The sequence below is a fragment of the Eretmochelys imbricata genome, chromosome 7 (assembly GCF_965152235.1).
Source record: "Eretmochelys imbricata isolate rEreImb1 chromosome 7, rEreImb1.hap1, whole genome shotgun sequence".
NCBI classification, from domain to species: Eukaryota; Metazoa; Chordata; order Testudines; family Cheloniidae; genus Eretmochelys; species Eretmochelys imbricata.
This window is the reverse complement of record NC_135578.1, coordinates 102,717,835-102,731,756: the sequence shown is the minus strand read 5'-3', so window position 1 is coordinate 102,731,756 and position 13,922 is coordinate 102,717,835. Positions and strand designations below refer to the sequence as shown.

General features: G+C 38.0%; 1 protein-coding gene across 1 annotated transcript in view; it reads left to right on the top strand.

Annotated features, from left to right (window-relative positions):
* The window catches only part of DOCK1 (dedicator of cytokinesis 1), a 549,703-nt gene that overhangs the window by 38,609 nt on the left and 497,172 nt on the right, over positions 1 to 13,922 (top strand). The window contains exon 2 of the mRNA XM_077822901.1: positions 4,752 to 4,835. Coding sequence (XP_077679027.1) covers positions 4,752 to 4,835 — 84 coding nt within the window. The remainder of the gene's footprint in view (positions 1 to 4,751; positions 4,836 to 13,922) is intronic.

The following is a 13,922-nucleotide window of genomic DNA, read 5'->3' as shown; positions in this document are numbered from 1 at the left end:
AGTGCTTAGTTTCCAGTAAAAGTCTGCAATTTATTTTTGTGACAGTTCTATTGAAACATTTTATTTTGTTACCTTAAACAATCTCTTGTATTCCTTCAGAGTCCTCTAATAGGTGTCATGTCTGCTGTTCCTTATTTGCTCGGTTTTATATTTTATGTTGTTGATTTATATGTTGTTAGCATTTCATTTGCTAACTCTAAAGTCCGCCTTTCACAGAACAAAAGGTGTCCAATGGGACAGTTGAGAAAGCAACCCGTATTGGGCTCCTCTGAATGTATCAAAGTGGAACTTAAAAAAAAAAAAGAAGAATATATCAAAATCTCAAAGGGTAATTAAGAACTTTATTGTCAACAGTTAGACTTGTTTCTTGAAACAGTGTATCTGGAAGCTAACAGAGACAGGGTGATAAATGGCTGACTGCTGTGAAAAACATGTTTTGATTCTTTCAGAAATGATTAAGGAAAACAGTCGGAGCAATAAGATTCATGCCAATGGGATACTCATATTAAAAATTAAAAAAAGGGGGAATAAGGGCTTTGATGCTGGCAAGCTCTGAAGGGCTCTAAAAAGGTAGTCTAAACAGATTGTCCCCTTGGGGAGCACACACTCTTTTCATATTTGGAGTCTAAGGCTGTGAAGCCATATGAGGAGCCTGGCCTTTGTCATTTTATCATGATTATCAAATTCCTTACATTTGCTGGTTTTGTTGAAGGGAATCTTAGCTATAATAGAGCAATGAGAAAGCTTGAGCATTCAGTCTTGAATAAAGTTCTGTATTTTAACAGCTTAATCAAGAATTTGGCGCAGGTTTTCAGGCATTTTCTTAAAAGCATGATCTTGGCAGTGTGTGAAATAAAAAGCCCTGAGGCATGAAGTTCAATGTTTTGGATCTGTGTGACCAGGCTTTATTCTTACCTGTCTTGGTTATGGCACAATCCATGTGATTGCAGAAAAGTAATCCTGGCACATACTGAAATTTTTACCTCCTGAAATGTCTTAAATGAACCTCCCCTGTTGTGTGTGTCCCAGCACAGCTTTATAAAATAGTAAGCCTTCCTGAAGGGAACTATTGGATACAGAATTCTCATACCCTAGACTCTGTTCTTCACCAATGATGTAGGTTGCTTCTTCACTTCGTATTGCTAAGTAGGGAATTTTTAACATGAGTTTTGAAAGCAATTGTTCTTGAAATATCCTCAGTCATGACGCTACCATGTTGAGCAACAGTGTTGTTTGATAAAGCTGCTGTATTCACTTTGGTAGCTATTGGGCCTCCTACAACTTTTGAAACCATATCTGTTGCATGGGATGCATTGTTCTACAAGATCGCTCTATTGTGGAATTCACAGAGATGCCAGATGTCTGAAATGTATTCTTGTTGGAATCGCTAGTTTAACGCAAAACAACAACGGTTCAACTATTTTATTTCAAGTTTTGCTAAGAAAAAACAAAACAAAAACGGGGGGCGATCTTATTTCAGAAAATCACAGCTTCAAAGACTTCACTCATTTTGTCAGCTAGCACTTCAAAAAACCTACTATAATTTCTAAATAATTGATGTAAAGTCATGTTTTACTTAATTGTGTTTCTGAATTTTTTTCTTTGAGTTGTCATTGGAACATCTTGCCACTGTACATCTGATCAAAACAATTAATCTTTCTGAAATTACTCGTCAGACAGGAATGAGGTCCAGCAGATAATGAAGAATGTATTCATGCAGTCATGTGAAGCTCAGCAGTGCCCTTGGGCCTTAGCAATGTACAGCAGTTAACTTCCAATGTTCATTTTAGGGACATTTTTTATCAGGGTCTGTAGGTGCATAGCTTGTACAATTTTTTGTAAGATAAATCTGGGTATACACTTGCACAGGTACAGGGTTCATTGGTGTTTTACTGGGCAGAGACTTTAGAATCCTACAGCCCACCTATGTATCCTGCAACTGTTTATAGTAAACTACTAGCTGGAGTTCACAAATTATAATAAAATGACATTAAATTGACATTGATGCATTTACATGGCTTGTGTATCTTTATCACTTCATATTTATGGAATTTCTTTGCAAACATTTATAATTTTTTGCATAATTTTCTGTACTGCTGGTATTCATAGGTTTGAAGGCCAGAAGGGACCATTGTGACCCTCTTGTCTGACCTCCTATATGACACAGGCCATAGAACTTCCCCAAAATAATTCCTAGAGCATAGTTTTTAGAAGAACGTTCAATCTTACCCAGACATCACTTGTAGACCAATGACCTAGAGCTCCTCTCTTTTCCCCTGAGATTCACTCTGTCCAATGCACTGTGAGGCTTGAATCTGGATAAAATTGTGGGTTATGTTTAATATAATTGCTTGGATTCTTGGTTTAGAGTTTTAATTAGTCCACCCAAGAATCAGATAGACCTAAGAATGCAGTTACAATAGGCTTATCCTATGCTAATGAATTGTATAGGTTTATGATGCCATTTTGTTAATTTTTAAATGCAGACAGTAAAATACGAAATTCATTTGAGAAACTACTGATTTATATGGAGGGGGGAGAGGTTCTTGACTTGTCAGTGATTACAGTACACAAGGAGGTCCAATAAATGAAAGTATTACCAGAATATATTTAAATGTATTTGTAGTCTAATATGATTTGAGAGAACTTCTGCACTAGCAATCCCTTTTTTTTTCTTGTATCAATTATTTTTATACTACTGTCAACTGTTTACACTGAATATAGCATGGACATCTCTACTAATTTAGTGCATGGCAAGTTGTGGTGTGAATATACAGCGCTGTAGCTTGCTGTGCACTGAAATGGCTGTGTTGCCTTGCTTCCATGTAATAAAAGTTCCATGAGTGCATTATGGAACTTTTAGCGTATGCTAGCAGGATCCACGTGGCCATTTAGTGTGTGGCAAAGTAGAACGCGGTAGATTCACACTTTAGTTTGCCGAGCACTAAGTCTCCATTCAGCTAGTCCCTTATTGCTTATGGTGAATTGTGTGACCAAAGACGCTGTCAATTGAACGTTGAGGGCAAGTGAATACTTGGATGCTGCACTTCACCATTTACTGTAATCCGCCATGTTAGGTACAGTTATCTGGGACTGTTGGAAATTTCTGTGAAAACAAACGCTCCTGGTAATTTTTTTTTTAAGTCCAAGTCGGGCTTACATGAGCAGATTTTAAAAAAAAAACCCAACACTTCACTGTATGCGCATACATGTTTCCTTTTTATTGTTTGACAAATCTTCTGGATTAGTGGTAATTATAGGGCAACATTGGTCTGCTGTCAGACAATCTGATACCAGTGATGGGTGAAGTGTAAGAACCTGAATAGAATCAGGGATACTGGCTTTTTCTCGTAAATCAGGTGAGGGTTAAGGTATTTAACTCAAAATTTCATACCCTCTGCTTTTCATAACTAACCTTTTGCTAATAATGAATGTGCCTAATTTGTATGCACAATTATTTAATCCTGGTTTTTGTTTTTAGGATATAGTATTGATGCAATAAAAGCGTAGTTTGTTAGTGTGAGGCCTGAGACACGGATTGTCCATTAGTATTTTAGTAATATTAAGGTGCTTTGTTTTAAAATTCATAAATCAAGCTTTCTAAACAGTTTACAAGTGTATCTAAATAAAGCTGTTATAAAGATGACAATGAAGGACAAAATAATATACTGTATATACTCATTCATAAGCCGAATATTTTTGGTAAAAAAGTGACACATCAAAGAGCGGGGGTCAGCTTATAAACAGGTCTACACCAAAATTTGGTGATTTTAAACTCTATGAAATCATTGAATATCTAATACTTCCCGCAGCTCCCATTGGCTGGGAACAGCAAACTGTGGCCAGAGGGAGCTGAGGGGCTCTGTGCCTGCAAACGCTCCAGGTAAACAAAATGTCCTGACCCACCAGCAGCTTATCCTGATAGGCCAGGAGCCGAAGTTTGCCAACCCCTGAAATATAGGGTCGGCTTATGAAAGGGTCATACAGATTTTACCATTTTTACTTATCCATCTTGGGGGGGGGGGGTCGGTTTATAAACGAACCAGCTTATGATCGAGTATATATGGTAGTTACCATAATTACAAAACCTCATGAGCTTAACACAAAGTATTTTACATATTTTGTTAGGATGTACCTATTTTTATGAAAAGAAGCAAATTGGAAATTATATTTACAGTAATGTATTGCTTCAAATAACAAATCTGAGACATAATTGCAAAAATATTTGTGATGTTTCGAATTTGTGATGTTAGAAACTGGGTGAAATGTTACAGTTGTACAAAGATGACTTGTGGCTTTTTTTTTTCGGTCTGTCTTATGATTTGAAGAAGTAGTAGATTAGAATAGTACTGAAGATATATAAAGCCAGTATAAAATATTGGGTCAAGAGGCTGACTGTGGTGTAAAGTCACTTTCATAGATTCATAGATATTTAGGTCAGAAGGGACCATTATGATCATCTAGTCTGACCTCCTGCAGAACGCAGGCCACAGAATTTCACCCACCACTCCTGCAAAAAACCTCACACCTATATCTGTGCTACTGAAGTCCTCAAATCGTAGTTTAAAGACTTCAAGGAGCAGAAAATCCTCCAGCAAGTGACCCGTGCCCCATGCTACAGAGGAAGGCGAAAAACCTCCAGGGCCTCTTCCAATCTGCCCTGGAGGAAAATTCCTTGTAGAAGTAAAAATCAGTAGCTTGAAAATTATGCTGTTTTTCTGTGTGCTAATAACAGTATTCTCTCTTTCTAGCTTTCTATAATTATGATGCAAGGGGAGCAGATGAACTTTCCTTACAAATAGGTGACACCGTACATATATTAGAAACATATGAAGGTAAGTAAAACCTGTATTTGATTCAGAACCATTGTTCATACAGTCACACTGCTCTTGTGTGTGTGATTTTAACATATCATTCTGTTTTAGCAGATGGTGGACTACTGTTTTTTCCTGACTAATAAAATATTGCATTGGGGACAGAATTAACAAGCACTACATGTAAATGAACAGGCAGGTGATAAAATACCTAATTAATACCTTTTTCTGAATGCACAATTTCTCTTTCTATGCAATAAATGTTCTCGTACCTCAATTTGTATGGATCAATGGTAACATCTGTTGAGTGGTTAGCAAAATGATAGATGTTCTCTAGATATCCTCAGATAATGCACAAGACCTGTTTGCTTCTTAGTGGTGTTAATTTTAATTTGAAAATTATTTGCCCTCTAAATTATTCCTATCTCTTTGTAAAAGATACATTTGCTACTATGCTACTTATTCAGTCAACATTTAAAAAGTAATATACCACGTTTTATTTATTTTGATGAGAAGCAGTAGCAATATTGCATACAACATAAATTTCAATTAGTACTTCTTCCTGATTCCCATAAAATAGTAATTTATCGTGAAAAATATTTAATTTGAGAATGAGGGAAAATTCTTAGTTAGTTTTTGCTGCTGCTGAGTGATCAAATAGTAATGGTTAAGTACAACCCTCTTCTTTGGGGTCACGTATCCTTGATTTCCCATTCATTCAGTCAGTTGTATGATGTGGCTTAGAAGAGAAGCAGTGATCTAGATGGCTTTTGTGTTAGAAAATTAGAAATCATCACAGTAATAGGATAACTTTCTGCATTTTGGATATGTGATTTGCCTTTGTACATGGGTTTAAAATTTCTGCTGGTCACTGCCAAAGAATCTGTTAGGAAAGAAAGATTAATACTGGCGGTAAGTTGGTTTTAGAAATTGGATTCAACGTGATTTTTATTACGTAGATCTACTAAAATAGGAAAGTTGCTAATTAGATCAACTAACCTTAATTTGGTTAACAAAAACAATAAATATACTAACTGTTCATTAGCTAGCAATTTGTTAATGAATTCACTTTGCACTAGCAGTAAATGACCCCTGATACTGTCAAAGCTGCAGAGGAAATTTGTCCACTGAAAATTAATCTGCATACTCTGTACTTTAAATATTTGCAGTTTTATTATATATTTCTTTTAAATACACATGTAAACAGGAATATTTGAATGCTGTACAATTAGACATAATTATAACACATAATGCCCATCGATAAAAAGGGAAATAAGGACAACCCAGGGAATTACAGACCAGTTAGCTTAACTTCTGTACCCGGAAAGATAATGGAGCAAATAATTAAGCGATCCATTTCCATCACCTAGAAGATAATAAGGTGATAAGTAACAGGCAGCATGGATTTGTCAAGAACAAATTGTGTCAAACCAACCTGATAGCTTTCTTTGACAGGGTAACAAGCATTGTGGATGGGGGGGGGAAGCGGTAGATGTGGTATATCTTGACTTCTTAGTAAAGCTTTTGATACTGTCTAGCCTGACTTTCTCATAAACAAACTAGGGAAGTACAACCTAGATGGAGCTACTATTGCATAACTGGTTGGAAAATCCTTCCCAGAGAGTAGTTCTCAGTGGTTCACAGTCATGCTGGAAGGGCGTAACGAGTAGGGTCCTGCAGGGATCGGTTCTGGGTGTGCTTCTGTTCAATATCTTCATCAGTGATTTAGATAATGACATAGAGAGTACACTTATAAAGTTTTGTGGACGATACCAAGCTGGGAGGGGTTGGAAGTGCTTTGGAGAATAGAATTAAAATACAAAATGATCTGGACAAACTGGAGAAATGGTCTGAAGTACATAGGATGAAATTCAATGAAGACAAATGCAAAGTACTCCACTTAGGAAGGAACAATCAGTTGCACACATACAGAACGGGAAAGACTGCCTAGGAAGGAGTACTGCGGGAAGGGATCTGGGAGTCCTAGTGGATCACAAGCTAAATATGAGTCAACAGTGTAATGCTGTTGCAAAAAAAGGCAAATATTCTGGGATGTATTAGCAGGAGTATTGTTAGCAAAACATGAGAAGTAATTCTTCTGCTCTACTCTGTGCTGATTAGGCCTCAATAGGAGTATTGTGTCCAGTTCTGGGCACCACATTTCAGGAAAGATGTGGACAGATTGGAGAAAGTCCAGAGAAGAGAAACAAAAATGATTAAAGGTCTAAAATACATGACCTATGAGGGAAGATTGAAAAAACTGGGTTTTTTTTTAGTCTGCAGAAGAGAAGACTAAGAGGGGACATAACGCTTTTTTCAAATACATAAAAGGTTGTTACAAGGAGGAGGGAGAAAAATTATTGTTCTAAACTTCTGAGGATAGGACAAGAAGCAATGGGCTTAAATTGCAGCAAGGGCTGTTTAGGTTGGATATTAGGAAAAACTTCCTAACTGTTAGAGTGGTTAAGCACTGGAGTAAATTGCCTAGGAAGGTGGTGGAATGTCCATCATTGGGGATTTTTAAGAGCAGGTTGGACAAACACCTGTGAGGGATGGTCTAGATAATACTTAGTCCTGCCTTGAGTGCAGGGGACTGGGCTAGATGGCCTCTTGTGGTCCCTTCCAGTTCTCTGATGCTATGATTTCCATGAAAACGGGTGCATTTTCCTAATATGTGAGCAACACTGATGCTTGGACAGCATGTTTAAAGCTTGCCTGTGACACAGATAATATCTGTCTATCATAACTGTGTAAAATTTTATACTTTTTGAACCCCCTGCATGCTTCAAATGAAATGGGACAATGCAGATGACTCACTTTTCCCTAGACCGGATAATGGAATGAACTTCACACACACTCTAATGGTTATTAGGCCTCAACAGTGCTGGCTGGGTTTATTTAAAAAGAAGTTCAAATAAAATAAGGTTCCTCCAAAGGCTGATATGCTTTCTGCCATGCTTGATCATTACTCATCCTCTATATTGGGAGGCTATAATCCTTAGTTCTTTCCTTCGAAGGAGCAGCCACTTCCAGGTAGTATTTCCACCTGTTTGATCTGCTGGCCACTCCTTTAAAACAATATGCAGACTGTACCTTTCTAGACTTTCTCAGCATTTGCACTAATCTTGTTTCCCAGATACCCTAAACAGAAACTTGTTAAATCACCGGCATCCTATAATTAACCTGTCTCCTGTCGGTTTCCTTGCAGCGTGTCAGAAAAATTCTTTGACTATCTGGGTGCATGTTTTGCTTCCCAGGTTTGTGCACAAATTTCTTAACTAAATGAATTAGTGATTTTGTCTTAAACTGTTGCCTAATCTCAAACTTCATTGCTGCTTTATTATGACAGTAGAAATAAAGCCATCTAATTTAATGTGTTTATTGCTGAGAAACAATGCAAAAGTTTTGGTTTCCTGACCTTTTTCTGAGAGTTATTTTTACTGTCACTACCAAGCGTAATCTTAAAAAAAAAAAAAAAAAAAAGACATTGATGTCAGTTGCACAAGAGTAATGGTATCCCTTTTAAGTGTTCTACAAATGCCTTTATATAATAGTCCTTTTTGAATTCTGTGATGACCTGCATGGGCAGCTTTTTTTAATCTCTGCACTAGGTGCTCCTAAACTCTTAATAAATAGCACCCGTAAAGGTAGATGTGTAGTGGTTTGCTGTTTCTGTCTGGTGTCTTTTTTTTTTTTTTGATCCTCCAGACTAAATTACACTATTCTGGAATCCTACTGTATGCTTAAAAACATTAATATCTTGTGTACTTAACTCCTTGGTGCCCCACTCCTACCCCCCCTTAGAACATGTGAATGTTACAACTTGCTGTTGCTGTCTTGAAGTTTGCACCCTTAATAAACATTATTGCATGGATCCCTCTATATCTAATTTATTATTATAATAAAATACTATATACATTCATAAGGTGTCAGTCATTTGGGTGTCTAGGCCGCACTTAAGTATATGCTTAAGGGCTTTCCTAGGCTTGGGTTTTATTTTTCTGTTTTCTAATATACGTGCTTGCGTTCTTTCTCCAGCTTCTGTCTCCATGATCCTTTTCAATCTAGCAATACAGATGCAGAGCAAGGGAGGGAAAAAATAATTTAAAAGGTTCAGTTGCACCATCTGTAATGACACTTTGCAGTCCTCCATTGGAGGATCACTATCATCCTCATGTGCCTCAGTCCGTACTATATTTTGATCATGTGAGCCAGGATATGCTTTACAATTTGTTGGTCTGAAGTTTTTGTTTTGTTAGTCCTGCAGAGTTACCATAATGGCATATGCAAATCAGATAATTGTGCATGCCATAGGAACTGGTCATTTGAATACAAATCAGTAATTGCACACAAAATAGCTATGCAGTTGCTTACAGACCTTGTTTTAAAACAGAGGTAGGCAAATTATGGCCCGTGGGCCACATCTGGCCCTCCGCACATTTTAATCTGACCCTCAAGCTCCTGCCGGGAAGTGGGGGTCTGGGGCTTGCCCCGCTCTAGCTTGGTCTTGCCCCACTCCACACGTCTCTCAGAAGCAACGATATATCCCCACTCTGGCTCCTACGCATAGGGGGAGCCAGGGGGCTCTGCACACTGCCCTCGCCCCAAGTGCTGCTCCCGCAGCTCCCATTGGCCGGGAGCTGCAGAGGCGGTGCCTTGCGGACAGGACAGCGCGCAGAGCCGCCTGGCCGCACCTCCGCGTAGGAACTGGAAGGAGGACATGCCGCTGTTTCTGGGAGCTGCTTGAGGTAAGCACTGCCCAGAACCTGACCCCCTCCCGCCCTCCAACCCCCTGCTCGAGCCCTGATCCTCCTCCCACCCTCTGAACCCCTCGATCCGAGAGCGGAGTATCCTCTTGCATCCCCAACTTCTCATCCTCATCCCTAGCCCCACCCCAGAGCCCGCACCCTTAGCCGGAGCCCTCCCACACCCCAGCTCCCAATTTTGTGAGCATTCATGGCTCGCGATACAACTTCCATACCCAGATGTGGCCCTCGGGCCAAAAAGTTTCCCACCCGTGTTTTAAAACCATGTCCAGCATTTCTTCCTCTTCTGCTTTGATATGGTGGGTGAAGGTGCTGAGGATAGTCAAATGAAGAACTTGGAGCAAGCACAAGAAATTATAATCCCATTTACTACCATTAATATGCTTCATTTTGAGTTACAATGATCCCATTTGTAAACAAGGTTTTGTGGTGGTAGTGGGGGCTCCATGGCCAACTTTGCTCTATTAGAAGCAAATCTTTCTCATGACCAGATACATTAACCATTTAAGGACTAGATTTTTGTTGTTGTTGTTTTAAGATGAAGTCTCCCTTAATTTGCTTTTCATTGATCTGACAAAACAGCCGCTTTTTCCATTTAACCACATTCTCATTGCCACAAGATTGATCACTGGGTATTCACTATGGGACGGAAGATTCTACCTCTGTCTCATGTGATTTCATCTAGAAAGTACAGAGAAGAAGACATGTCTAACATTGTTAAACAAGTTGTGAATGTTGCCATTTTCCTGTCTACTGGTCCATGCTTTGGAATATTTTCCTCTGTTTCCTTTCCAGACCAGGGCTGACAAAGTCATACTGTATCTTTCCTACTGTGAAAAATTAATTAATTTTTTATAGTAAATAACTTGCCAGGAAGAGTTCATTTCAACAGCCATCAGCAAACATTTACAAGTATCCTAATTTTGAATCTGAGGTTTGGACAAGTAGCTCTAAAACTGGCTTATCTTTAAAAAGAAAAGGAGTACTTGTGGCACCTTAGAGACTAACGAATTTATTTGAGCATAAGCTTTCGTGAGCTACAGCACGGAATGCATCCGATGAAGTGAGCTGTAGCTCACGAAAGCTTATGCTCAAATAAATTGGTTAGTCTCTGAGGTGCCACTAGTCCTCCTTTTCTTTTTGTGAATACAGACTAACACGGCTGTTACTCTGAAACCTGACTTATCTTTGTCTCTGTTCTCCACCGCAATAAGATGATCATCCATCTGTTTTGGAGTTTTATCTGTGCAACCCTTTCCATTCAATAGTCTAGGGAAAGGGAGGAGGGAAGATAAAATGGGCTTACTAGTCAGATAGAGATGTTATAAAAAGCTAACGTGAAGGACAGAACTGATGAATGCTATTTTATATTAGCCACTTGTCAGATAAAACCTTTGTATATATTTAATTTAAATCAATTTGCTAGGCTATATTAGGGTGGATTGCTAGGGTTGCTTTTTGTTCCTGTATAGTATTTAAAATGTTAACAACTTTTCCCAACTACATTTTAAATAATATTTGACTTTTTCTTTATCGCTTAAAATGAATTTTGTTCTTGGATAAGTAGTTTATAGCAAGATATAAATGTTCCTTTGGAATGCAAAAAAAAAATGTCTTCAAGTCAACCTACACTTAATTTTCTATGTGCATCCTCTCAAGGCTATTAAGTTTGCTGCAAACAGCATGTATCCTGCTATAATTTTTAGAAAAGCTCTGTGGTTTAGAGCATGAAACACAAATTCACCATCAAAATTGAAGTTAATTTCTCTTCCCTTCAAGGAAGCCATGCTCTTCAAGAGTGTACTAGACTAAATTTTAAAAATAATCAGAGGGAATAACTAATCTTCTGAAATTACAAAAGTCAAGTTTAATGCTTTCTTATTTAGGCAGAAGCATAGTGACATTTTTTCAACTAGAAAATTCCCTCCCACATTTGTAATTTAGAGTGTTAATGGAATAATAAAAAAAAGCAAACCTTTGCAATTACATGAATTTTTTCTGGTACAAGAGAAAAGGAAGGGCTGTAGTTTGAAGAAAGATTTCCTAGAACAAAATAGCTGACACTTTTCTAATCTATATTTTATCTGGTTCTAGTCCTGTTAACCTAATCTCACTCAGGTGTAATGGGCAAACCAAACAAATGGCCAGTGGAAATTATCCAGTAAATCCAATGACTGTTGAAAAGAAATGTGTAAAAATCCTTTAACTTTCATAACCTAATATTTTCCAAAGGTTATTTAGGCCCCAAAAGGAACTGGTTTAGGTGAGGGAGGAATTCCAAAACCAATTATTTCGAGGAATTTATTCCTGATATCTTTTTCATTGAGTATGTTGTTGTTGTAAAATTCTGGAAGGCAACCCTATAAAAGGGACATCCTGGTAGTAGATACAGGATATTTTCATGTCTCCTTATTCTAGCTTTAGAAGTATTTTCTTAAATCCCATGTTACAGTACCTGCATTTTCTTTTTCAGGATTCAACTGGAATATCAGCTTTTCAAAACAAAGCTCTTAATCAGTTTAATCTGAGTTGCGGGCCTTGCCTCATGTTCACCTGTAATGGTGATGGCCATTTCAAGTTTTTAGGGGACGTTTATCCTGCTTCATTTAGATGACTGTGTAACAAAGAGAAGGCACTGTTTAGGACAAAGTACAGTACTGGGATTGTGTATCATTTAATGTTCTGCAGAGTGGGTTAGTGAAATATAGTGTGTGCGCACATTAGGTTTTTCTCACTTGGGATTCTTTTGGATGCCCACCTCAAAATAAATTAAATCTCACAACATTGGTCATGGGACATTCTAAAAAGTTTAGGCATAGTTCACAACATAATTAAAAGATTTTCAAAATCCAGGTCACCTCGGGAATGATTTGAGGCTTGGGCCAGTTTTTCCATTACTGATATTTGCCTAAAACAAACTGCCAATAAAGGGGTCCATTGAAGAAATTTTGTAATTTCTCTAGTATGGTCTTCATTTAGCCACTTGAGGGTAAATATATTTGCCATCACTGCTTTAGAGAAAAAACAAACCAGGTTTCTAAATTGAATAAAGTATCATCTTAAATTAAATTTAATTGCACACTAAACTACATTAAAAATATTAAGGTTACAAAATCAAGCACTCAAAAGTTAGGAAATGCCTGAGTTTATGTTGCCAGTGCAAGCTTAATCTGGCCCTTTGCGTATGCAATATTAGTCTTAAATTACATGATCATATACTATTTTTTTCCATAGAATCCCTGCCTCATTCAGAGCACAGGATGGACAATGATCACTAAATGGGCAGCCATTAAATATTCTGTTTTACCATCAGTCAGCATGTGGCCCCATGTTTTATACTAATCAAGCCCTGCTCTGGAGACAATTCTTAATTTCCTTATGAATTTTTATCTGGTGCTCATCACTATAGCATCAGTGTGTTTCACAAATATTAATATCGACAACAGTCCCGTGTGGTGAGAGGACGGTATTATCCCCATTTTACAGAACAGGAGTTGAGGCACAAAGATAGCATGGTCAAAAGTGTCCACTTACTTAGGATGCTCAATTTGAGATTACAAGGACCTGAAAATGAGGAATACAGAGTTAGTGACCCCTCTGTGAAATGTTCGGTTTATGTGACTTGCCCAGCATCACATGAGAACTCGGTGGCAGAAGTAGAGATCTAATCAAGTTATCCAGGGCAGCATTAAATTGCGTTATCCATGAGACCATCCTTTCCCTTCCTACAATCATCTGCCTCATTCACTACATATCTTAAAAGTTCTGTAACAAATGAAGCAGGGGTCCTATAGACAACAATCTCCTTTACTACAGAACCTGGATTCATTCCCCTGAGCAAGTCCTTCCTGTGCACTTAATGAGGCAGGGGTCTTGTGGAAAACAATAGCATCTGATCAAGTAATTAAAGATTATCCTGCATACAGGTAAAGGGGCACAAATTAAGGCTGCCTAGATAAAATCTGGCCAGTGAATTATCTACCCACTGCTCTGTTTGGAAAAGGAGATTCTGGTATGCATTTCAGGTCACAGGAGTATCTTACATTCTACTTAGGGTTGCCAGTTTTGGTTGGATGTATTCCCGGAGGTTTCACCACATGGCAAAATCTTGAATTAAAGGTTAATCTTTAATTCCTGAGACTCCAGGACCATCCTAGTTGGCAACCCTAGTTCTACTTCAATGCACCTTTGAACTATATTGCTTGTTTGCACTCACCTCTACACCATGTCACCCTCTATTGAGCACTTCCAAATAGACTGTGAACTGTAGTAAACAAATCCTGTTGTTTAGGAATAGTTCTTTGCCTAAATAAGGCCTGGAAGAGTTAACAGATCAGTAAGT